Source organism: Desmodus rotundus, chromosome 3, assembly GCF_022682495.2.
Source record: "Desmodus rotundus isolate HL8 chromosome 3, HLdesRot8A.1, whole genome shotgun sequence".
Lineage (NCBI taxonomy): Eukaryota > Metazoa > Chordata > Mammalia > Chiroptera > Phyllostomidae > Desmodus > Desmodus rotundus.
In genome coordinates this window covers 63,263,855-63,290,922 of record NC_071389.1, presented here as the reverse complement: position 1 = coordinate 63,290,922, position 27,068 = coordinate 63,263,855, and the positions used below count along the sequence as shown (strand labels likewise).

Sequence of the window (27,068 nt, the reverse complement as noted above, 5' to 3'; positions counted from 1 at the left end):
TCTCTCCACTGCTGCAATTATCTTTGAACAACTCACTGTGACCGGTTCACCCTCTGCTTACAGCCATCACTCACAAAATAAAGTACAAACTACTTAGCTTAGGATTCAAGACTGAAAATCTCCTTGGGGAAAACAGAAGCCCCAGGAAGGACACGGCCCTTAGAGTCCTTTGCGTGGATGAAGGGATAGATCCATGAGTGTTCATGTTAAACCAACTTTCGTGGGTTGGACCCACAGGTATAATATTGGTTCTACGAGGAATTCAAACAATTAGTTTATAAAGAATTCTGAGAGCACAACTCATTTAGAAAATTGGGACAATTGCTTTATTTGTATTACTCTTTAAATGACTTTGGAATTGAAATAGAATTAAAAATTACATCTGACTGTCAACAATACCTCTTATAGTAAAACCTTATCATTTTAACCTCTGAACCCAAACAGGTGTCCAGGGAAGTGGGAGGACAGAGTCATCTGTCACGAAGTTAAGCCTACGATACAGATGAACATGGAGGCTCACATTTTAGACCAAACTAACAGAGACCAGGAGTCTAGAATGTGATTACCAGGGCTAGATTGTGCTTCTGCTACTTTAATGTTAAAACTAAGAGATTAAGTGCATTAAATTAGAAGGTCTGGGGGTGCTGGTGGTTACAACTCCTTACAAACAGAAGTCACAACGAAAGAGGTGGTTTATCAGTAAGGCTGAGATTTTTGCACAATGCTTTGTATTTCTTCTCTACCCTCTCGCTTCTCAACCAAGGGGCCATGCCTCCTCGTTCATCTTCCACATCCCTCATGCCCGGCATACTTCACCACCACACATGCCCAAGCAGATGATTCCTCATCTTTTTCTTTCTTATTTGTCACACAGGGTAACGTTAGCACTTCAGTGATTACGTGACAGGCACCAAAGTACTAAGTGAGCTTACATACACATCATCTCACTTCATCCTCAAACTGCTGCTATTAGTGTCCCGTTTTACAGATGAGGAAACTCAGCCATAGGAAGTTTCATTTGCTCCAGATCAGCTAGCTAGTAAGTGGCAGCACTCTGGAGTCCATATTCTAACTACCACATAAGCTGCCTTTTTTCACAGCCACTCGTAGATTTCTCTACACCTTGTTATTGCATCTTTCAAAGGCGACTTTCAGTTATTCGGTGTGAGAGCCTCCAGAGCAATAGAATGTGGTGAAGGATGGTAGGAAAAAGGAGGTGGCACTAAATCACATGGGAATATGAGGGATGCAGTGATGTCTGAGACCTCAATTTTCAAGGTAACAAAACAAGGACATCTAGGTTTTCCAAAGAGGGTGTGATGATCTCACTAAGCAGGTCATCTGGTTTTCAATAAACACAGGGCAGAAGGTAGAAAGGAAGACTAGCCAGCTCTTACGGATTATTTTTTCCTGAATCCCCATGCGTTGTTCTCAAACAAAAAAATATCTACTCAGGAGACTTTATTCCCTCTCATGGAACAAAATAGGTGAAAGGCAAAACCAAAACCAAAAAAATTCCTCCTACATATTTCCTGTTGTTTCCCCTCTTCACAGGTGTTAAGTGCTAAATATCTGATCTGACTGTCCATTATGCCTTCAATAGCCCCTTGACATATTTTTTTAACCTTCTTATCTGTTTAGTCTCATGATGCGAGAAGAAATATAACAAACCTCACAGAGTAGTGACTTTATAAAAATTTCCTTGTTCAACTGGTTATTCCTGGTGTAGAAAGGGGGAGATGTGCATTCTGAAGTCAATTTTATTGTTGATGCTTTATTTTTGTTTTTTTGCAAAGTGCCACACTGGGGTTCTGTGGTGACAAAGGTGAGACGGGGTATAATGAGGACAAGGTAAGGTAACACGTGGGGGGACTCCTCCAGAGAAAACTGAGTGAACAGTGACCGGAAATTTGCATTTTTCCATTGTTATTACTAGAAGATTCAGAAATTTCCACTGTTGCTTTAAAAATTAGCTGGTGATGGTAAGAATACAGTGAAAATGTGCAAGTTTAGGCAATAATTACTGCAAACCAAGTTTATTTATTCCGGGTTAACTACCTGGAATTCTAACATGATCAACTAGCTTGTAATTCTAAGGCAAATCTCTTCCTTACCAACTATGGATAGTTTCCTCTCCGGTGAAAGAATGCAAATCATTCCACTCCCGGTTTCCTGAGTTTTACCTGTGCACCACCTGGCAGCCCACACTGCCAAATGACAGCCACTTCTGGGATAAGCGGGTACAGTCTCCTTTAAAACAGTCACCACTACCCACCGCCCCATTTCACACACAAAATTTGTAGGTGGAAACAATAGAGGTACCAGAACCAAGAATATCGAAGCCACAGGTGGCAAACACGAGGCCCGAATCCGGCCCTCCATCTTGTTTCATCCGGCCCGGCACCTTGTTTCTACCCGGTGGCAGCACCTAACTCTCGAGTAACTGTTAAGGAGTAGTTACATTTCTACAGCCCTAAAATTACATTCGGCCCCTTGAAGGCAACTGCGAGGCTGATGTGGCCGCCGGTGAAAATGAGTGTGACACCCCTGTTCTAAGCTATTGACACATAAATAAGGTAGGCACTATGATAACAGGTTCTCAGTAAAAAGTAAAATCCAGTGGCATTCAAAAATATTTATGAAAGTATCTTGTATGAAATGATGCAACTAGTACTCTGCAGGGTCAGAATGTAACAGGGTGCAGCCAAGAGGGGGGCCCCAAATAGGGATTTGTAATGGGGTCCAGAAGAGCCTGGAGATAATTGGCTCCACACCACAGGGCCACACGTGCCCAGACTGCTGGCAGCTGTGGCCAAGTGTGGGAGGAGCCGGAAATGGGGCTGCAGAGGAAGATTGGCGCTGGGATTTAAACCCAGGTGCAGCAGCCATTTGGCGTCTCTTTTTGGGACCACGCGTCTTGTTGGGGTCACTTGGCTTTGGAAGTGCTCCCTTTTTGCCACGTGGATGGTGTCGGGAGCCTGAATCATGGACTTCTACTTCTTTCCTGAGATACGGTACCCTAGACTGGGCAGAGGGAGAAGGAAGGACTGTGTGCATTTGTGGGTATTATAAAGAACTTTAGTCTGTATTATTTCAAATAAATAAATATTCCTTTCCTTTTCACCAATCTCTGGCATTGAGAGATGTCTTTCCTCTGGTGGCGGGGAAAGCAAACCTAGTGTGGGGGAGAAACCCCCAGAGAAAAAGGGGGGGTTCTTTTATATCGTTCAGCCCGGCCCCAGTCTGTTCTGTAACAAGAAGGGGCAGGCCAGCTCCCTAACAATATTCAAACAGCGTACAAAAGCTATCCTTGATTAAGTCTACCTGGGCCAGCACTTTGCATCTCTCATGTCCAGTGTTTAGAGCACTCACACTGTTCTTCCCACTCACTAAAGTCACATTAGACTTTACATTGACCTACATTGCTAAATGTAGGACTGTTTGATCTCAAACCCCTGCTCTCTGTTCTGCCTCCGTGGTTACAGACCAAATTCTCAGTTTAGAAAATTTATCACTGGGCTGGTATTTTATTCAACCCAATATCATATCATATAAAAAGAATCAATTACTTGCTCAAACAATGAGCCAGCAGCTGGGAACTGGAAATCTACATAATTGAGAGTTTCTCCTGTAAGGGTAAAAAATCATAATCATCAGAAATGTGTATTCTCAAAGAAAACGTTATGGCCATGTCTAAAACTGCAATAAATGTTAAGCAGATTAACTTTTTTCTTTCAAATTTCCGTTTTATTCTAAGTTGTTAGCCCTTATTTCCTTTTTTCTCCTAATTAAGTGTATATCCTAAGTATACCTTGTAAATTTTCAACCTGGAATTTTAATACCCATGATGAAGTACAAAGCAAAAAGCAGCACAGGAAAGCCTGTCTAGATAAAATATTGTCAAAAATAACCCAGAAAATCATTACAGACCAACGGTGGTGCACACCTTTCTGGTGGCAAGGACATCTCTGAGAGTTACGCTGATGACACTGACACAGAGCCCACCTGGACAATGTCCCCCAGCATCCGGGCACACAGGGAAATATTAAACAGGACACACAAAACATTCTTCCCCTTCCCGCTAAGTGTTTATTTTATAGCGTTTGCATCAGGTAATCAACTGAAACACTTCAACAACAGAAAGCTGGCAGTATAAGGAAAAGGAGTGATTATCTCTCCAGCAGATGTGACAAAATGGTTTCAAGTTGGAAACAGTATTGCATAAATGAATCAACGGAATGGGCGGGGGGAGAAGGGAGAGAGAACAGAGACAGAGCAAGGAGTCAGCATCTTCCAACACGGATTGTGAGGGGGGAAAGGCACTCTTTAGCTGTCTGTTTATTTATAAAGTAATGTATATATATATATATACACAATCCATGTTCCTCAAAGTTACATTTGACACTGCTTCAGAGATGCTCACACACCTCTCAACAGAAAGCTCCTGAAGCTGTCTGTAAAATCAGATAGACGGCGCCAGTGTGTCTAAATCACAGGCTTAACAGTGATGTGTTTTAAGGAGATCATCCCCATCAGGGTCCTTTTATAAATAGTACTGCAAAGGTCACAAAGCTGCATGAACTTAAATTATGGGATAAATCTGACTAACATGATCACCCATTTCAATCTCTCAAATTCCCACTTCAGGAAATCAGAACAGAACGAAGCTCCACTCCAGAGGAGCTGAATTGGCAGTGCAGCTGAAACAGGGTTGCTCTCTCCCCATTACAAAAGGCTTCAAGTTGGAAACAGTATGCAAAGACACAGGGCAAAGGGATGCAAAAATTTCACAGCAATTGCCCTGCTTCCTCTCAAACTAAATAGCACTAATTTATGAAGAGGCAAGTTTTCAAATCATAAATTAGAAGCACCTGGGCCTCTTAAAGACAAACTTCCTAAAAGGTTACAGTACCGGGTGCTTCTCATACTAAAGGATTCGAGGACCATAGGTGTGTTTGACAATGATCACTGGGAAAATGCAAATAGATGGTTTACACAGATGTTCTCTATGTAGAATTTAGATATAAATGAAAATACCAACTATGCATTTGGGAACCAGCCTTTAGTTAAATTCTCTAGTGCTTTTAGAACTTTTATTTCATTTTATTAGAAAAAGAGAATAATTGTCTACAAACTATTTTCTTTCTAACTATGCAAATACAATGAGCAAATCATCTGCAATATCAAAATACTATTTGTAAACCACGGATGGCACTAAAAATTTTTGGAATTTTCAGTAGGACATACATAGAGAAAGAGCAACAGAGTTCAAATTGTAGACATTAACTGAACTTTAAAAGTAGAAAGTAAAATTTAAAGTTTAAAAGTCAGCAAGTTCAAGTTATCTGATTTTCAATAATTTAAGTCCAATCATCAGGAATTCCGAAGCACCCAGTATGTTCAAAGTTGCACAAATGAGTATGCATGATAGAAAAGTGACCCCCATGCAATGTCTTACATGTTGCTATCAGATATATTTAAGTGATACTTTACAGATTAAAGCTGGGTAAAATCAAAATATATCCTCCCCATTACATTTTAAAACAGTCACAATAATTTATCAACAGTTGCCATTTCACAGCAATTAGAAAACAGGAGTTGATACAAGTTCAACAAAAAGGTACTTTTTCCTCTTTTAGGAAATAAACATATAGATACACATACACACACACATAACATTATATTTTAAAATTCAAAGTGGTTGATTTGCTTTTGTATTACAAAAAAAAATTTCCCCCCCAATGATCAAAATACCGAAAAAGCGCAAAGGCTGAAAAAAGAAAACCACATTTGCCACATTAAAAAAATACATTATTATCTCAGTGGTTCTATATATCTGATTATAAAGTCAGGCATTATAAGGACTCTGCGCTCACCAGACTCCTAGGGCTGCATCGGAGCACATGGAATTAAATATAACCCTTTCTCAGTCTCCAGGAAGGATACTCCTAACCCGCCCTAAAAGATGATAGAATAAACCCCTATTCTGAACTGTTAAACTGGGAAAGAAAACAGCCCACCTGGAAGCAATCTAAGTTGTAAAAGTTTATGAATCTGTGGGAGACACTGCCTGAATCAGAAAGCTATTCTTTGGATATAAGTTAGGAGCTTTGGGAAGCACATAAACGCTTTTAGGCCATGAGAGTACAGATTCAAAAATGACTTTTCCATAAATAATGACCTATTTCAGGGGTTGGTAACCTACAACCCCTGGTCCATATCTAGCATGTCACCTGTTCTGTAATAACGTTTTACTGGAAAATAGCCACGCTCATTCATTTATGTATTGTCCGTGGGTGCTTTTGTGCTAGGATGGCCGAGTTGAGTAACTGTGACAGAGACCATATGGCTCACAAACGTAAAATATTTACTTTCTGCATCTTTATTAAAAAAAGTTTACTGACCCCTGACCTAGTGCATGTGCTACTCTAGTTACCTAGAAGAGTTAACGCACCTCGAGAGGAGCCCAGCAGGTACTCCGTGAATGACCGGCATACTGGGGCTCCTTGGCAGATAAACGTCAAGCACCCCACGTTGAAGTGGTGTTTTTCTTTTGGGCTAGGAAAAATTTGTATATATTTCCAACAAAAATCTGTAAAAGTTAAATACACAAAAAAGAAAGCAAGCCAAATAAGAGAAGTATGCATGTCAATATTCTCTTAATATTTTTTTACTACTGGGGGGAAAAGGTACAAATATAATTGTCAACTTCCTTTTTCTTTAAATTTGTTAATAAATGTTTTTTAATAAGTAGTGCTCCTTCCTCACCTTCCATACAATTAATAACTTTGAAAGCAACCTGCCTAAAATGCTTACATAGTTTGGTGAGGCCTTGTTTGGGAATATTTATTTAAACTACATATTAAAGGTTATTCTTTTAGAAAAGTGTTTCTAAAATTCTTTATCTCTGTCACTCTAAGAAGGGAAAGAAATTAAAGAACACACAGGGAAATTAAACTCTACAAAATATACTTTAAAAACCAGAGGTATAAAAACAGGAAAATCGTCCAAATTTGAAGAACAAATTTTCTCCTGCCTTTAGTCAACTAATGAAGTCTTTTTCAAATAGGGAACCTTCTGAACTCAAGCAGCTGCTCATGAATCTTTAAGAATTCACAGGTGTTTCACATTTCAACAGTTGAAACAGGGAAGATAAAACACTGAGAAGATATTTATCAAGCAAATTTATATCAAGATTAATTTTTTCAACCAGCTTATAAGCGGACTTTCCCTTCCTTTTTAAATGAATGAATGGCGTGAAACTGTATGTTGAAGATGTTTCCACAGCACCTTACATCGCTCTACAATTTCCCAAGTGCTCTCATGCCGTCTCATTTAATCCTCACAACATCCCTGCGAGGTAGGTACAGCAGGTATTATCACCCTCATTTCAAAATGAGGGAATTGAGGCAAAGAGAGGTTAAGTGACTTACCCATGATCACACAGCCGATAGGTGGCAGAGCCAGACCAGAAATCAAGTTTTCTGATTCCTTGTCCAGCACTCTTTCCACTATAATCACTGCCCCCAATTATGAATAATGTACTATGTATAAAAATTGAAAGGTTATTAAATTTCAGTGGTATCTAAATGAGAAATACAAGAACAGTAGGTCTGATGGTTTTACTTCACATAATAAAATTGGTGCAAAACCACTTTTGTCTAATTACTGATAACCTTTTGGTCCAAATACATAAAATATGCAATATTTACAGCACTTTCCTTTTTTTTTTTTTTTTTGTAAATGCAATGCTTTAAAACACATTATAAAGCACCTTAGTAAAAATAGTCTACAAGTAAAAGTACAGAAGAAGTAGGAAAATCCTACCCATACCACAGCTCACTAATGGAGTTATCATATGGAGTCACTGATACCTGTTTATAGCCGTACAAATAACCCATGGAGAAACAAATACCAAACTTAATTTTTTTAATATGAATATGGGAAAGCCTTAACTAAAACATCAGGCAATGCCAGCATTTTTTGAAGTGTGTCCCCAATCTTAGGTCCTGGGGGAGACAGGAGTGAGAAATACTGCTTTGACTCTTTTTATTGTATTAGTAGTCGTTTAAATTGGTTCTTAACCCTAATGACAATGATTTTTAAAGGAAATTAACATGACCTACATAAATATGGGCAATTCCAACTACAGGAGAGACATTTCCTAGCAAACATGATGAAACATTCCAAGAAATTTCATGAGACATGACTCACAGAAATGAAGCACGCACTGCCAAACAGTTAACACCACTACTCAGTGGCGCCGTAGACCCCAAACCTCCAGGGGAACATGAAGTCGCAAATGGATTCCTTCGCTCATGGTTAGCTGAAAAAATGCTGTACCAAAAAACAGAATTATCAGAACCCTTTCTGAAATTATATTTAGCCTTTTGATTAGAACTGCTGTATGTTTACTTTAGGCAGGAGGTTGTAACTCCCACCAAAATTTAACCAGGAAAAACAGAAAGCGCCCGAAACTCAAACTCCTTGGACTGTGGACACAGCAGCCAGCATCCGCTTCTTTGACGTCACTGTCTGTTTCCCAGCTCAGCTCCATACAAACCGTCTCACGCACTGAGCACAATCCAAGCTGTGGAGCTGAGAACCAAGGTGAAGACAGGGTCAAAGTTTTAGTTCAAAACTCCAACAGTCACGCCCTGTACTCAGTTTGATTTAGGGTAAATCTTTTCATAAAAAAAGTTTTGTGCGAGGATGTAGAGGTCTCCGTCTTTCTCCCGTACGGCGTGGGCTCGGATGAACTGGAACTGCTCTAGCGCAAACTCGTAGAACTCATTCTCCATTTTCCAGATGTCGGACTGCTGCAGTTTTGCAATGGTCTGCTTAGTCGGGAGTTTCTTCTCTGTGGTCTTCCTAAGATGAGATTTCTTTCCTACTTACAAACGAAGAAAAAGAAAAGGTAAGTAATTCTGAGAACACATAAAAGGCCAACGCCTCTTAAACGCATAGATGGTTTAAGTTAACATGGAAGGACGGGTGACATAATTGTTTTATATTATCATCACTCGGGCCAAAATCAGTGCCCTAATCACACTGCAACTGTGATTTATTCCTTTGTAATGTAAATCCTTAACCTGTTAAAGACTTACTGAGTTGTCACACAGTAAAGGTCAGGTTCGCCCACCAGTGAAGTGCAGGCTGACACACACATGCTGCATTCTCAAGTGCTCTGACTAGTTCACTTTGGAAAATGTGAGAAAATGTCTATCTGCAATCGTAATACTAATTTCTCATTACCTACACTCCATGTAATTCTGCGTTAGGAACCAGGACCAGCACAGTGCCTTTCTGAGATGAGACACTGCCGCGGCGGCTGAGCACGCCGTTAGGAGGAGGACCTGAGAGACACAGCACGCGAGGATCTGAAAATGGTGGGGAGAGACGGGCAATACACCCGCCTTTCTGCAGCTCTTTCCTGTATTTTACTCAAGGAACTTCAAATCACACATATTTTTCAATTTTCCAATAAAGTTAAGGACAGCTTTAAAAAGAAACCTATCGTTTATATACCTGTACGGTAGAGTTCCGTGGCACCCCTGAAGAACCGGGGCAAAGCTGCCTCCAATAACATGATAAAATCTTCAAGCTCTTCAGTAACTCCCACCAGAAAGTACTCATTAATTAGGTTATACTTGGCTTGATCCATAGCCCACCTGCTTCCCACATTCCTAAAACCAAGAAAAGAAATTAAGGACTGATGCCTTTGCCACTGCATATTATGGGAAAAATAGATAAACACATGTCCGTCCAAAGCCTTACCGCCCTTTTATTACTGTCCTCCGGGAGGCACACCTGTTTTCAGTTTCCTTTACCCCTACCCCCGATTTCTGCTCAACTGTGCACTGCTGCTTCAGACTTCAGTCAGCTTAAAACCCCCCAGGTTTAGTTCGAGGGCAGATATATACATACGTGTGTGCGCACACACACACACACACACACACATATATATACACACACACACAGTGTCAGTGTATTTCATTTTTTTAAACTAAGCTTTGTTCCTTTTAAAAACTCTCCAGTAAGGTCGAAGCGACCTGTGTGTAGTGCTAATCTGAATTTCATTTGTGAGCGAGGTTTTTTCCTCCCATTTCTGGGGAACAGAGTGAGGTAATAAATGGCTCTGCCCAGAATCTTGGATTTCTGACATTGTCAGCTAATGGCTGTTAATAGAGATTGGGCTCTAAATAAACTGTACTTTTCTGTTCTTTTTAGCACTGACATTCCCTAACCATAATTTCAGCTCTGTTTTTAAGCAGTGTGATATTGAGCTGGTGACTTTATCTTTCTTTGTTTCCTCGGTCATTAAAAAGCTGTGGTGAACAGGAACTACTATAAAGGACACATGAACAAATCCAAGGGGGAGGGTGGAGAGGGGGGAGGGAAGTGGGTTCACCTGGGGTGGGGTGAAGGGATGGGGGAAAAGGCATACAACTGTAATTAAATAACAATAAATAAATTTAAAAAAAAAAAAAAAAAAAAAAAAGCTGTGGTGAGACGTGGGGTAGAATAAGTTAGTTTATTTCTAAGGTCTCTCCCGGTTCTACGCAGCATCTGTAAAACACATTTAAGATACTCAATCGAAATCTCCTCAATTATGCCCAACAGAGCAATACTCTATTCTAAGGTGGAGACTGCAAACTTTCTATGAAAGGCCAGAGAGAAAATGTCTTAGGTTTTGCAGGCCACACGGTCTTGGTCACCTTTCTGCCTTATGGCACGGAGACAGCCATAGACAGCAAGTAAACAAATGAATGTGGCGTGTGTTCCAATAAACCTTATGAAAACAGGCGATGGGCCAAATTTAGTCTCCAGGTTGTAATTCGCCAAACCCGTGTTCTACAGAAATGGTTAAAAATTAAGACATTCTTCTTATGCTTCCAATTATTCTTATACTATTTATTATACTTTTTAATAATCTATTGTGTAGGATTTTTAAGTTAACAGTAACCAAATGCCTCAAATAATGAAGAACAGAAGATATTCCTTGCATCTCCTGATGGTTTTTAAGAGATAGTAACTTTCCATGTGTTCTTGTTTTTTAATGTTTCCTATTAAAATTATTAATTAGATCAAATGACAACATACCATTATTTTAAGAAACTGAAACCTCAGCACATTCTGAGGAAATAAACTCTTTATAAAAGACAACATATCTTTATTTTCCACCTTATGTTTACTAGCAGACTAAGCCATAACCATAACCTTGTCTCAAAGTCAAAGCCAGGTGAAGAGTAAAACCAGGTGAGGAATTTACCCAGTAGGACAAAGGTCCTACTTCATCTAACATGAACAGCTGAAACAGCAAGCTCAGGGGAAAATGAGGTTTATAAAATGACCCCTGACCTCTAATTAAGAGCTCTGCCGGAATACGGCAAAACATGTAACACTAAAAAGCAACCCATCAACAAACAAAAGATCAAAAACCAGCTTCTGAGAAAACATTGCAAGATTATTATACATAAAGAATCTTTTTAGTGCACTTAAAGGTAACCACAAAACTAGGTATTACTTAATGACATGCTGTGTTTAGTCTGGGCTTTCACTAATTTTCTTATACCTAGCCCTTGGCTAGCACATTCACATTTGTGAAATACACATTACGGAGATAATGGAGAAGATTGTCAATTTAAGCTAACTTTATCTGCTGTATCTCCCTACCAGCATTCGGAGCTGTGTCCGCAGAAGAACGGGATTTGAAGCCAGAGCTTCTCCGGAGCACAGTCTGAGCCGCCCTCAGCTACACATTCATCGAAGGTCTGGAACAAAGACAGCACATGAGAGCCATAAACCCACGTCTCACCTACGAACATCTTAATGTATTAAGCTATTGAATAAATGAGCTGTAGTGGGTACCCATCCCTGAGCTACTGAGTTAAAGGGATGCGCAGGTTAAGAACACATACCTGAGATACCAAGGAAAGTTAAACATGGATTTTCCTCACATCTTTGTTTTAGGCCAATGTTTGTAAGAGTTCTTTCACTATATGAATGGAAACCCCCCAGGTAAGATCTTCCCCTGGAAAATAAGTACTGGTTTATATTAAATTTGTGTATTTATATTTTCTAACTCCTAGTGCTAAAGGAAAATTAAGTAAAAACAAGGCTAAAGGTACTATCACTTCTTTATAATCATTTGGAAAAAAATATAAGACAGGACTACACTTAAGTCTTTTTCCTTTTCTCATTAAAATACACACACACAAAAGCAGTGTACAAAGCAGAAATGACTTCAGATACTTAAGACTTGTATGTCTTCCTGTCCAAATGCATCTGACTGAAATAATTAAAAGGAAAAGAGACGCACAGCTTACGTATCTAAAATTACTCAGTGCCACTTTCTTGGGTACTTACTGTCCGTCACAGGCACTGGAAGAGTGGGCAGTACCTGTCTGAAGTGACTGGACACTGAGACACCAGAGAACCAACTCGGGAGCCGTGGTTGCTGCATGAGGCTCTATAAACACTGCCTGTCACTTCCCAGGGAGGAAGGAGGAAGGAGCAGAAAGAGGACTCGGCTGCAGTAAAGGCTCCGAGCATCTACATCCAGGTGCCTTCATTTCAGAAGCTGAGCACCTACTCTAATTCACCTACCAAATGTTTTAATCGACAATATGAGAGTAGAAAAATAGCGTGGGTTTTCAGCTACTTTACGGTTCCTTCGTATTATCTGGGGGAGGTGTTTCACTCCTGTCAACTAAAAGAAACAACCCAAAGATGGCAAGGAAGATGTGGAAGGGGAAAACACTATGAATGATCAAAGACTGGTGAACGTACAAGTGTGTGTCAGCTCGTAGCATATGACAGAAATTCTCCCATTTCTATGTAAATATTTGAATAAAATAAACCAAGCATTCCCTAGGGAAACCAAGTTAAGACAATTCAATACCATTTGTAGTACATGCGACTTGATGACTCGATCCACTGAGACCCTAAGATGACCTGCGTGCTGGGCTGACTGCAACAGCGAATCAGTGCTTGGGCTTCTCTGTTCCCCACAGAAAACCGTCACTCGAATGCCTGGTCACCAAAAGTTGCCTGCTGTCTGCTAACTTCTATTAGCCTTCTCCTTACATATTGGTCACACTTCAGAAATAGGATTTTCTATACATATTTTTCTCTTATAAAACTTCAAGTCCTTGAAATAAAAAGCAAAAATGAAATAAAAAGCAAAAATGAAATACTCTCCAGACTCTTCCTCACCCATAAAATCACCAGAGAAACAAAAAGTTACGATCAGCTTTTTCACTTAAAAACCATTTATGGTTTGCCCTGACCAGTGTGGCTCAGCTGGGCATCATCCCACAGAGGGAAGGGCTGCTGGTTCGATTCTCAGTCAGGGCACATGCCTGGGTTGTGGGTTTGGTCCCTGGTTGGGGTACATACGAGAGGCAACCAATCAATGTTTCTCTCACATCAGTGTGTCTCTTCCTCACTTCCTCCCTCCCTTCACTTTTCTCTAAAAACTATTAAGTCTTTTTAGAAAGCCATTTATGGTTTTTAGAAAGAGCGATTCTTTGTGAACTAGACACACAAATGTTTTTAAAAGCATGAAATATCAAAATATTCTTGAGATCATTTAGATGATTAGTTTAGATATTTAACTACTAAAATTGAAGGTTAAAAGAATTAAACAGATGCTTGACAGTAATGGCAATTATATTTGCATTAAACCCTCTTCTGCAAATGATTTTGCTTCATACTTTATACGGAAAACTGATGCTGAGCTGAGCTCTCTCAACTTCCTGCTTAGATAAAAGTTTATCTGCGTCTATAGCCCTGCCACCCTGGTCTTTAAGAGCATTTCCTTCTCCTATCTTTGAACACCATTCTTACCCCCTCCGGAGGCCCTGCTCCACCAATTTCTCTCCAGCTCCTTGCCTGATCACCCCTTGCTGTCTTCCGATACATTAATATGCCCAAGCGTCTGTCATCTTAAAGAAACATTTCCTGACTTTTTTGTTTGTTTCTTTCTTTCAAAGCCAAACTTCTATTTCAAGAGCAGTCTTTCCTCAGGGTCAGTCTTAATTTATCTCTTAGTTGCTTCTCAATCCTTTGGATTCCATCTGAACTCCTTTCTCTGACATCCCTAATGAACCTGCCATTGACAAATCCAAGGGACAGATTTCAATCCTCAATTCACTAAACTTTTTGCAATTGAAATTATTATCCGATCCATTTCAAGGACTTGCCCGGCTTGTCTTCTCATTCTCTGACACCAGCCTCCTGGGCATGCTCCTCTTTATCTGCCTGCTCTTCAAATGCTGGCGTTGCCCAGGGTTCCATTTCCGCAGCCCCTCTTTTTCTCCTTCCTTTTTCATTCGGTCCTCTTGTCAAACTCACATGTCTTCCAAGTGCACTGTCATTCGACCCCTTGTTTCAGCTTTCACCTAAGGTAGATGACTCTCAAATCTCTGACTCAGTCAGACCTATTTTTTGAGGTACAAATACAATTTCTAGTTGATACTTCCACCTTCTTATACATGACTGAAAATATTGTCTATTTTCATCTTTCTTCACCTCCATTACAACTGACGCTCTTTTGTTTTCTCTCTTCCAGTGAAAGGAACTACCTATGGTCCAATCAGCAACTTGGGAAGAATAGAGGTCAAGGCTGACTCTGGGTTACATACCCTTTACTGATTAGAGAAAACCGGTCTACAGTGAAGTAAGCAAACCTATAAATATGTCAACTGCAAAGATATTATATTGCTTTCCTGTGGTGCTTTTTACATATAAAATACTTTCTAAGCAAAGAGTAAGTTCTTAATGCCTTGGTGAGACAGAATAGTACAACTCATGTTTGATGCACAAACCACCGTCAGGGAACTGTGAACTGCCAAGGACTACGAAGACAGTGTTCTGTAAGTCAGTGGTTAAAGCAGGTAGTGCTAAGTATGAATTCCTTATTTACTATCTTTTATAAATTAATATATATTTTTGATAGAATATTTTAAGTTCATTATAATTCCTCTAGCTGTTGATAAGCCTGTTCATTTAAAGAAATGCAAAAGGCAAAGTGGGGTAGGAACTGGATTTCTGGGACTAATGAGTACTTCGTAACATAAACTGATTCTTCAGATTGTTACTGAGAGCAAGTAACTAATTACTCTTTCCAGCAGCATAAACTCTTTTGATGTTCTGTTAATAAAATAATTAATGAAAAGTTTAATAATCTATAAGGCAGTATAAAGTTAAGATCATACAAAATAAATATTTCCATATTTAGACAGTGTGAGTGATGAGGTTTATCGGTGCGGTCAGCATTGTCGGGAACCATTAAGAAGGGCTCGGAGGCAGACCACGGCTACCCAAACGCGGGTATTTGGTAGACACTGTCTCCAAATGAACCAAGTGTACTGCCTGTCACTTGAAAGAAAACAACTGACAGTGTTAGTAGCCCAGAGGTTCTCAGCCGGAGCTGTCTGGACCCGCCGGTGACATCTGCAATGTTGGAAGACATTTTTAGTTCTCACAACTGCGGTGTGTGGGGGAAGGATGTTACTGGGTAGAGGTCAGAGATGCTGGTAAACATCCTACAATTATATACAACCCCCCTCCCCCCCCACACACAAAGAATTATCTAGCCCAAAATAACAACAGTATCAAGGTTGAGAAACCCTGTGGTAGCCAGTGAACAAAGTTAAGTTTTTAAGCAAAAATATAAAATTTGGAAAACTTGACCAGTCACCATAAGCTTGACCTTTTCCCAATATGTAAAGACTTTTCTGATGAGATCAGTGGTGGTATTAATGAATGTGAATTTTTGATACTGTATAATAAAATGTGTCAGCATTTGGAAGGCCCACATAGGCAGTTAACTAATATGACTCGAATGACCGGTGCATGATGTTACAAAATTATCCTTGGTTAAAAATCCATTCAAAGTGTAAAATACATCAAGGATGTTAATGTAGCAAAGCATACTGAATTCACCGCTATGGCTTCAGATTTTTCACTTCAACAACTTCAAGACACCAGTACTTGTCTAGTTTTAATGTAGTATAAAGAAGTATATCCACGGTATCGTGAAAAGGCTATGGAAATTCCCCCTTTTCCAATTACACACCTGTGTAAGCGGGATTTTCTTTATATACTGCAACCAAAAGAACTGATTAAATTAAATGGATTCAGCAGCAAATATGAAAATCCAGCTCTCTTATTTTAAGCTAGATATTTTTTTAAATTTGCAAAAGTATAAGATGCCACACTTTTTATGTTTGTTTGAAAATGGTTATTTGCATAAAAATATTAATGTTACCAATATGATGGATTTCTTATCGTTATTTTTAAGTTAATTAATATTTTCAAAAGCTCGCATTAATTGGTAAATTTACTGACGTTATACAGTATCAGTAGATACGACCTACACAAACAGAAGCTCTTTGGTGGCCCTCAACAGTTTTTTTAAGAGTAGAAGGAATTCTGAGACTAAAATGTTTGAGGACCGCTGATTTATCTGTATAGTTCTTCAATGCTGACCTTTGGATTATTTAACATCCCTATTTTCCAGGTCCTGGGCAGAGAGTAAATTAAGTAGAATTCTAGTTATAAAATATGAAAAACAGAGTATTTGAAATCTCCCTCAATAAAATAAATTCTGTGTTCCTTATAAGAGCACCTTACAAGGTGTATGTGCCTAAAACTGATTTCTGTGAAGTGTAAACAGGAAGCAGTTCAGTACTGAAGTTTAAAAATGTAATAGTTGCTATGAGTGCTGAACTGGATATAATCTGATCCACTTCAGACTATTCCTCGAGGTGCAAATATACGATTTCATGGAAATGAAACCATTGCAAGGTAGTTCCTACATTATTATAGCCATCTTTTAATCCCCACTTAACTTCCATGTTCAAACATTAACCCTGTCATTTTCAAAAATGTAATATGCCATGCAGTCTTATCAACACTATAAATGTGAGCTTATTAACAAAAACTCTTTCAAGTTAAAGATATTAAGGAATTATTTGCAATAAAACAAATCATTTAACTCACTGGGTCCCAGAATGTTACCAATATTTGTGTCATGAGAATAAAAGTCAAATTAATAAAAACGTGTATCTCTCAATATGTTTTAAGATTGAAATGGTCCATTTTGTCAGTCAGAAAACAAAGGAATTTTTCACTTTAATAAAGCATCTGTAGATGGCTCTGTCTTCCTAAGAATTAAGGTAATGCAATGATGTTTTGCTGATGTTACTAATATTACATATAAATAAATAGGTGTATTAATGTGTGTTTTGCAATGACATCAAAAAAAACAAGCAAGCCAAACCTGTCACCATCAGGGTAAAGAATGGTTACAAGAGCCTATCTATCTAACACTGTCTAACATGAAAGAGAAATTACGGTAAAATATCTGCTTCTGAGTATTAAACATGCAACTTCGGAATATCACATAAAAATGTTGAGTAGCATGTTGCATTTCCTCCCTCCTTTTTAAAGGGCATGGAGGGGTTAAAACTGTGAAGTCTGGAGTTAGAGTCCTTGGGTTTAAATACCAGCTAACACTGAGCAAGGTATGTAACCTTTCTGTGCCTCAGTTTCCTGATCCGTAAAACAGAGACAGTAACAGCAACTACCACATAGAACTGTTGTACAGGCTGCCTGAAAATATATACACATATATTATATATAATAAATGCACACACATATTATATATAATATATACATATATAGTATAGATCTCCCTTAAAACAATGTCGATACACAAAAAGCACTCAATAAACGTGAGCTATTATTATTAAGTATTACTATTGCCTAATTCTCCGAAGCACAAAAGCATGGCGCCCAGGGCTGCCAATGACAAATGGTGGATGTGGGAACCTACATGCCTGCAAATCCTTTCCTCACCAACCTCAGAACTCCTTTGGTGGAAGGACAGAGATGGACACACTTACTGAGTAACAGCTAATGTAAATGATAAGGCTTAAAAAAAAGTAGTGGGCATTTCAATGAATTTAGAAATGACATCAATACATTCTAAAGTACTAGGTCACAAAATAGTTATATTACTAAAGCTTATAAAATTTTGCAGACTCTCCATAATAACATAAATATATATTATTTTTAGGAGCGTAAGAAACGCTAAGAGATCAGTGGGCACTGAAAATAATGGTTTGGTCAGTTATCTGTGCTTGGATTAGTACCTTCTGACTAAAGCTCTTAAGACTAAGGAAAGAAACAGCAATTCCTAGAACCATAAAAAAGTAAAATAAAACAAAAAATATTGCCTCCTCATGTGACACTGAAGGCACATCTAACTCAGAAAAAATTTAATTGTTGGATATTAATTATTATGATTGATGTATCAAGTATCCAGCATCACTACCATGTAATACTTTAGAATTAAGAAGTGCAGAACTCAACCATTTGTTAAGCACATCCAGAAGAACTAGGCACTAGGCTGAATCCTTGGGAAACAAAGGTGAATGAAATATAGCCCCTGCTTAGGAAGTTCACCACCTTTTCGAGAAGACATATATGTAAACAAATAATTCAAATATCTCAAAATAAATGCGTAGAAAGAGATCTGAACGGCGTGTTCTGGGAGCCTTGAACGGGATGTGCTAACTGCCTGGGGACACCAGAAAAGACTTCGTGGGAGAGCTGGACCTTAAAGGTGGACAGAATTTTCCAGAGTGAAGGAAAGAAATGACAAATACACAGAACAACACATACACAGAAAATAGGAAGTGACGAGTCTGGAGGACAGTGACGTTGCATGGGGCTGAGGCACTGGGTGCCTGAAAGAAATGAGGCCGATCTCGGTGTCAGATTGCGTCTCCTCCGCCTTAGGCAATCCTGTGAGCAAGGAGGTTCCCGCAAAGGTGTTCCACCAGAAAAGTTGACAAATCAGTTCAGTTTTTTAGAAAAACTACTCCTCCGGTGCTTCTATGGAGGATGCACATAAAGAGAAGAGAGACCAATACTGCACCTGCTCAGTAAGAACTCTGTTGAGTCACTATTCTTTCCTTGAGAATAGCTGCTTTAGCAAAATAGTGTCCAAAACTCATGACCATCAGACCAAGAACCAAAGGATGTACACAAATACATATTAATGAATAGTATAATGGTCTCATAGAATGTTGTTAATAATGTAACAACCATGATAAAACAAATAGTCAGCCCTGAAACATAAGTCAAATATTTTTTTAATGACAAAAAATTATGTATACTCCAAAATATCAAGTATAAAGTAGTTTTACTTTTGCTTTTATCCTTTTGGGCTCTTTTCAAAATGTCCACAATAAGCAAGTAGTACATTTATAAGCAATAATAAATTTTAAAAGCACACTGTTCATTGCATTTCATAAACAATTATTTTTTAAAAATATTAAAACTAAAATATTACCTTTTTGTCTCCTTGTTTTCGTCTTCTTAACCCTGGTCTATAATCATCCCCAAATCTCAGAAAGTAATAGTATGAGACTAGCCTCTCAATGGGGTCCCTTATGACATTAATGTAAATGGGCTTCTTCTTCACACCGAATCTGAAATAAAGCCAAATTTAAAAGGTGCAATCAACATTTTCACTCTACTTAGTATATCCTGAAATTATAAGTTTAAGGTATTCATTCTTTATGAAAAGAATATGAATTAATTTAATAAAATAGACTATGTGGTAACTAGAAAATATTTTATGATTATTTACATTACAATATAGTAAATGAGAAATAGGAATTTAAAAATCATAGTTGAAGATAAAGGAGGAGAGGAAAAATTAAGTGAAAATTAATTTAAAATTCTATGGACAAAATTACATAAAGTATTTTAATTTTATGTAGCAATGATTTTTAAATTTCTGGCCCACCAAACTAGATAAATGTTATCAATGGACACAGCATAAGTCCAAACACGCATGACCATTTGAATCTCCTTTCTACTAATGCTGCTATTAAAGTAAGACAGAAGTGAAAGATGCTAGGTCGGAGTTGCTCAAGAAACCAGAGGGACACAGCAAGCTAAGGAGTAGGGTTTATTAGCGGGGTATAAGAGGGAAATGTGGAGCCAGTCAAGGAAGGTTGGGACTGGTGTGCGGGCGGGGGAGGGGGGCAGGGGGGAGTAGAGAATGTGGAGCCAACCAAGGGAGGTTAAGACTCGCTCAATTGTTCTTAGGGCAGGGTTTTTAAGTGCAAAACCCCATGACGGGTAACTGGTTGGGGTGTCAGAGTCTGATTGGCTAGAGCTGGTTGCTGGCTACCACTTCTGCTGACCATTGTTCTTGATACATCTTGTCAGGCTCAAGTTAAAGCTGCATCCTGGTATGCTGGATAGGCCAACCCCAGACCCCAATCTTAGCTGGGCAGGGTTGGTTTGTCCTGGGTAGGGTCGGCAGGCAGTTTCCCAGGCAGGCATTTTCCCAGGCTGTGGGGGTATTTCCCACGGTGTAGTTTTCCCGCCTGGTGATTTCCCATTTCTCCCAGGCCAACCCAGGTCTGTCAAAAGACACTATGTTTTCAGCATTATTTCCTCATGGAATGAACTGAAGGGACACAAGACTCTTACATTACCAACCTTTGCAGACCCTAGAATTGTGCAGCTGGCTTCCAATTTTAATTGTCCTAGTCTTGAAACTTTATCCTGACCTCCCTTTACTCTTCATTTAGTACAGTTACCAAGTCCTTTTGATTTTTACTTTTGTAGGCTTTCTCACAGACTGGGTCTTTCTTTGTTGATGATTCTGTTTCACTTCATCGCTGCCCTCTCCCTGTGTCTCTTGCTTAGAATACTGCCATAACCTAGTTGGTTTTCTTACACCCAGTCTCTCTCCCTTTCAGTCTACCTTCCATACCAATTCTCAACCGATATTCTTAAAACACCACTTGTTAGAGCACTCTTCTTAGAAAACATTAATAACTCACGATGCATTCTGACATCAAACCCAGACTCCTTTGTCTAGCTGCTGGTAACTCTTTTCCTTGTATCTTAGGTAGCACCTTATTGATTTAACTATTTTCAAGTAAGAGAACATCAATCTCATAGTTTGGTTTGCCTCTTGTATCCTTTCCTATTACTATTTCTTATCATACTTCTTTCTATTTCTTCTTACATGCCTTTGCTCACTGTCTCTCTTAACTAGAATGCCATCCTTATTTTTCTATTACATAAATTCATTCAAAAAATGCTTTTCTGTGTATCTTATATATGCCATGGACTATTCTAATACTAGGGATATAACAGTAAAAAAATAATTCCTTGTCGTCTGGAGCTAACATTCTACTTGGGAGAGACAATATAAACAAATAAATAAGCAAATATGTCAGATGGCACGAAGTACTAAGGAGAAAAATAATGCAGTGAAATGGAACTGGTACTGTCAGGAGAGGGGGGAGAGGATAATTCAAAACAGGCTTTTTCAGGAAGACTTCACCAGTGTTATGTGATGAGAAGGGCGCCATGTGATATCTGGAGGAAAGTGTTCCAGGAAGATGAGACTTCCAAGTACAAAGGCCCCGAGGCAGCCAAGTACCAGGCATTTCTGAGGAATAACAAGGAGATCAATGTGGGCGCAGCAGAATCACAAAGGGGATGTTAACAGAGTGTGAGGATAGAGAGATGGGGGTGGGGCAGAGGGAGAGCAGACAGTGTGGGTCTTGAAGGCCATTACAAGAATCAGGAGGGAAGGCCACTGAGTCAGAAGAGAAGTGTCAGGACACGGAACCTAATGCACAGCATAATGCCTGTGGTTAATGATACTGGGCATTATACTTGAAAGTTGCTACGGGAGTCAATTTTACACGATCTCACAACAACAATAACCGAAAGGTAACCATGTGGGCTGAAGGATGCATTAACTAACCCTACTGAGGCAAACATTTCACATCTATCAAATCATCACACTGTATACCTTACATAACTTTGTATGTCAATTATATCTCAATAAAGCTGGGGGGGGTGTTGGCTGCTGTTTTGGAAGAAACTGTAGAGGGCAATGAGGAAATCTTGTGACGTCTGGAAGCCATCCCGATGACTCTGGCATACAGTGCTATTTGCTCTCATTTCTCCATGGTACCCAGGAGCAACTGCTACCAGGCAATTCCACTCCTAGCCTGTCTACTAAATATTTCTAAGCCCTTTTCTCCCTAACATCATGAGAAGCCATTTGAGGGTCAGCACAGTACTTTACTCTTTTATATTTTACAGAGCCTAAGATACACAAATACTTGCCTATTGATTAGTATTATTTTGAAAAATTAGAAATATTAGCAATCTCTCTCAAAATAAGAAACACAATGAGATATGATAGAATTAAGCCTAAGTTGTATGATTTGGAGTACAAGGCAATGAAAATTGCTTCTTCTTTTAACCACTCTTGATACACTCACTCATCGGCTCACAGAAACCCTCCATTCAGCTAGTAACTTAAATTTCCCTTCTTACTAAAATCTTTTCCCAAAGGCACTAAAAAGCATAGAGCTAAACTAATCAATTTCCAGTTTTTCCGTTACTCCTGCCTATTACAATCAATATCTTACACACGAACAGCACTCTACAGATGTTTTATACTAAATTCTTAAGTAAATGAGTAGTGAAAAGAGACCACAGAGGAGAAAGGGCAAGGAGCCCAGATAACTTGACTATTTCAGCAAACCATTGAAAGTTAACTGAACAGGAAGTTTCTAACTTTCAAATAGGTTGTATTCTGTAAGAATTGGTTTGTGGGTAGCAAAGGGGGGTCAGCTCTCTTGAATTCTAGTCCTTTTCTCACCTTTTCTCATAGCTCTAAGTCAGTAAATTCTTTGTACATGTGGAAATACTGAAAACTATAGAGAATTCTTTTACAAAACATTATTACAACAGTTGTGAGTTGGTTGATCAGAACTTGGTATGTATTTTTTTCATTGAACAGCTCATAAACCTATAAAACTATCAATGCAGAAATTTTTTTTCACAGTTTTTATAAAAGAAGAAATAGTATTGCTGCAAGTATTTGGCACTGTCACATTGGGTATTAGAGCAGAAGTTCCGTGAGGTTAGGGACCATTTCCCTCTTGTTCAAGGCTTTGGCACTATGGTTCAGCATGGTGCTAGACACACAGGTGTTGAATTAGGTTGAATAGACTGTTGTGAATTAGCCGCTCATAAAGCCTTTCTGTGCGAGAGTGCACTCAGGACTGAGAAAAAGGTAGGGAGGCTTCAGGAATACCTAGTTGCCACCTTAACTGAGAGAGCTGAAACTACACGAAAGGAAAAGTGCCGATAGTGGGGCAGCATTCCGTTCTTAAAACTGTGGGATTCCCTGGGAACCACCTTTAATCCCTCCATTATTAGCTACTGACCAGCCCTGACCATTCCCTTGGGAATTAGCTTCCCCCAGAAGACCATCTCCCACCACGCTTCCTCTTTCCTCCTTTTCCCTGGTTCCTGGCATGTGGAGCCAATAGCAATTCTTACCAAGCAGCAGTGAAAAGGGGACATGGCACTTTATAAAACTCTTCTTGCTGTTGAGAAAATGACTTTCTGGGGCATGGCTTTGGGTGACATGCATATGTATGATTTTAATGAGATAATGTGTGAACTTATTCTGAAATTATTATTTGTAAGTTAGAGTATGTTATATAGACATGGAGGCAAAAGATTATAACTGAAAACAGGCACAATAAAAATAGTATCTGGGTCATTCAACTCAGCTGGTTAGAAAACAAGCATCCTTTTAGGTTTGTAGGTTTACTTCTTTCGCTAACCAGGTGGTTTTGTCCAGGAGAAAACTATGTTCTGTGGACACTGATCCCACCGTTAACCCTGGCCAGTCTTCTGAACCGCTCCTCACAAGGGCTCAGGTGGAAGAGGAGAAAACCTACCTTCATTCCAGGAAAATAAACTACTATTGCTCTGTTAGAACATGGTCTTCCTGGGAAGAGATGAGCATATTTGTTAAGAACCTAGGATTTACGTAAGGATCAAAAGGGGAAAAGTATAATCTGAGTGGCAGGTTGGTAAGAGGACATTTCAGGAACCTTACTCTTACCATGTCAGCACATGTGGCAGGACAAAACAAGGACACAAACAAGGCCCATTTCTTTACAGCCACAGTCTCATGTGTAATTTGGATGGATGAACGAACATCAAGAATGGTTAAAGGAACAAGCACATACTCAGATCATCTGAACGGAACCGTGTCAATCTGCTAGAGAAGCCTAAACAGAAGATGACAAAGCTGAAAGAGGGCTGAATAGCCTTCGGGAAGCATTATGCTTTGAGATTTCTGCTTTATATTATATTTAACATCTTTATTTAAATTGCAGTCCCACTGGGGACATGGGTATCTTATACACACTCCTAATTATTCTGGACTCTGTGAGCCCAAAAAGGTTCAAAGGAACTTCCGCATCCCTCTACTGACAAGTTCCCATTTTCTTGTTTCAAAAATAGAGAATGACCTGTTGGTATATGTTGGTCCGACCAATGAGAATGTTGTGAATAAGTGATTTTTTTAAAATTATTTATCTCTTAAAATGGGCACCCAACCACTGCACATCTATTAGAATGGCCCCAATTTTGTTTTAAAAAGGTCTAACAATACCATATGCTGGCAAAGATGCACAGCAACTGGAGCTCTCAGAAACTGTTGGTGACATTGCGATACAATGAAGCCACTTGGAAAAACATTTTGGCAGCGTCTTACCAAGTTACCATACACTCCAGCAATCCCACATCTAAGTTTTACCAACGAGAGGTGAGCACAGAAATGTCCACACAAAACCTGCATGCAAATGTGTTGGCAGCTTTACTAATAATCAGCAAAAACTGGAAATAACCCCAAAATCCAGAATCTGCCGAATGGTAGAAACTGGTGTATTAATACAACGGAATACTGCCCAGTAATGAACTAACTACTGACACACGCGCATCAACTGAGATAAACGTCAACAGCATCACGTGAGTGAAAGGAGCCTGACTCAAAAGACTTGGCGATTAAATAGACACATGTGGTAGAGAAAAGGGTTGTTCAAGACAACTCTTAATTTCTTGCTTGGAAGTCGTGATAAATAAAAATGGGTAAACTTCCCCAAAAAGAGTAATAAAGGCAAAGACAGAGTCTTGAGTAATGCCTTATTAAGAGTTTGAAATAAGAAAACCCAGCAGATTCTAGGGAGAGAAAACGCAAACACCAAGACAATATGGTAACTGAAAGAAGAGACAGGATTGTAAAAGAACAAAACACAGCTCTGTGTGAGACACAAGGCCAAGTGCTTCACATACATTATGGTATTTAATCTTCACAACCACCCATGAAGTAGTTGCATTAATTAGCCTCCTTTTTCTAAGAGGGAAACTGAAGGTAATGTAGCTGAGACCACAGAGCTGGTAAGGAATTGTGTGGATTTAACTGCAGATCTGCCCGCGAGATTGCTCCTTGCAGCCTACGGGATCGGTGCTGTACAAAGAGCTGGCGGCACAAGGTCAATAAAAACGCAGCTCTCACACTGCGCCTGTAATGATTAGAATTATTTTTAAAATGTTTCTGCAGGGTTATGACATATATGTTGAAAGTTGTAGAAAATGCTGCAAACTTCAACTAGTTCAGAGAAGTAAGAGAGACAATCTCCTATGAATCTATATACTAACAAACTATTTAGGCCTAAAATATTGTCACTTGATTACTCTCTAGGATATATCAGACTAGTGAAACATTTAGTTATTCATTTCTTATCCTGATATATCTGCTTTTTTACTGATTCACTGCAATTGTTCTGCAAGAGACAGCAGGGGTGATATGGAGAAACCAAACGATGGTGATGAAAACCCATACTCCTTCCTGGGGACAACCACAAAGGTACACACCGATGTATATGCCTGAATAAAACTGGCTGCTGTATCAAATAAAATGCCCAAAGTCTTTCTAAAACAGATGCTGGCACGGGACCCCTAGGTCACGAGATTATAAAAAAAATCTCAACAATGTCTGATAAAAACCAGCATTAAAACCGTTTTTCATCAGATGAATATTACTCATTATAAAGAAAAATGTTACTGAAAAGGTTTTTGAAACCTCTAATGTTTTTCTTTGGTATCATTTGAAGAAAATTGAAGTGGGGGTAACAGATGTTGCTGATCAATGAATAGTATGAATTTAAAAAGGAGGGTGATCTGTAATGTTTTCACTCTTTATAAAGAGTGACCGGAGATGAATAACACTCATTTTGGCATAATGAACTGATAACTATAGGAAAAAATGGGGGTTTAATATTTACATTATTATAAAATTGTATTGTCCACCAATTAAAAACAAAGTAGCCATTGAACATTAAAGGGAAAAATGGAAAGGAAGAACTAGAAAATGTGCTTTAAAAAATCAAGAATCGGATTAGGACAAAAAAGAGCAGTCAGGAATTATATAAATATGTAACAAGATACTTTTTAATATTATTCCAATGTTCTGAACTAAACAAGATAAATATATCCAAAACACGGCTTAAGCAGAAACAGACCTGCAAATAAAATGTGTAGGTCTCAGTAATGGGTCTGAGTGAAAAAGCACTTTTCATTTTTTATTTCGCTGTCTTATTTCCTGGGTTTATACTCTTTTTTAGTGTTTCTGCTAAGGCAATTAAAAAGCTATGTGATTACATATTTTTCACCAAATTTGACTGTTTTCTCCTGCAGGCAAGTATTTTAATGGACTCCACAAGGTACTATGCCAGTCAAGGACATGTTTTGAGGGCTAACGTATTTTAAAATTTTGTAAGGTGTTTCTTCTTTACTCATTCATGACGAGTGTGGCTATCAAACTAAAAATTACTTTAAAAGATACTAATTATATCTACAATAGTTCTTGACTGCATATATCAAAATATATTTCCTCTAGTTGATTTTTTAGGTATTTGTTTCAAATCTTGTAAAAGTCTATTAAAAATTCTCATAATACTTTTCACTTCCAATAACATGAAATGCATTATGAAAATATTCAAACCCTTAAACGTTCATGTTTGTATTTAATAAATGAGATTAATTTTTTCCAAGAAGCTTTATAGTTTTTCAAATGTAAGAACTCCAGCATATATCATCAGAGTTTTGTTCTAAGTACAAGACTTTTGCCAAAAGCAAAA

General features: G+C 38.7%; 1 protein-coding gene across 2 annotated transcripts in view; it reads right to left on the bottom strand.

The window, feature by feature from the left end:
• Positions 1-7,932: 7,932 nt before the first annotated feature.
• HS2ST1 (heparan sulfate 2-O-sulfotransferase 1) overlaps positions 7,933-27,068 on the bottom strand; it is a 153,967-nt gene continuing 134,831 nt past the window's right edge. The window contains exons 4-7 of one of the 2 annotated variants that reach the window (XM_024565517.3): positions 19,370-19,508; positions 11,677-11,774; positions 9,529-9,686; positions 7,933-8,893 (exon numbers count right to left, since the gene is read on the bottom strand). In XM_024565517.3, coding sequence (XP_024421285.1) covers positions 8,664-8,893; positions 9,529-9,686; positions 11,677-11,774; positions 19,370-19,508 — 625 coding nt within the window. In that variant the 3' untranslated portion in view covers positions 7,933-8,663. The remainder of the gene's footprint in view (positions 8,894-9,528; positions 9,687-11,676; positions 11,775-19,369; positions 19,509-27,068) is intronic. The other variant, XM_024565518.4, reaches the window with a different exon arrangement.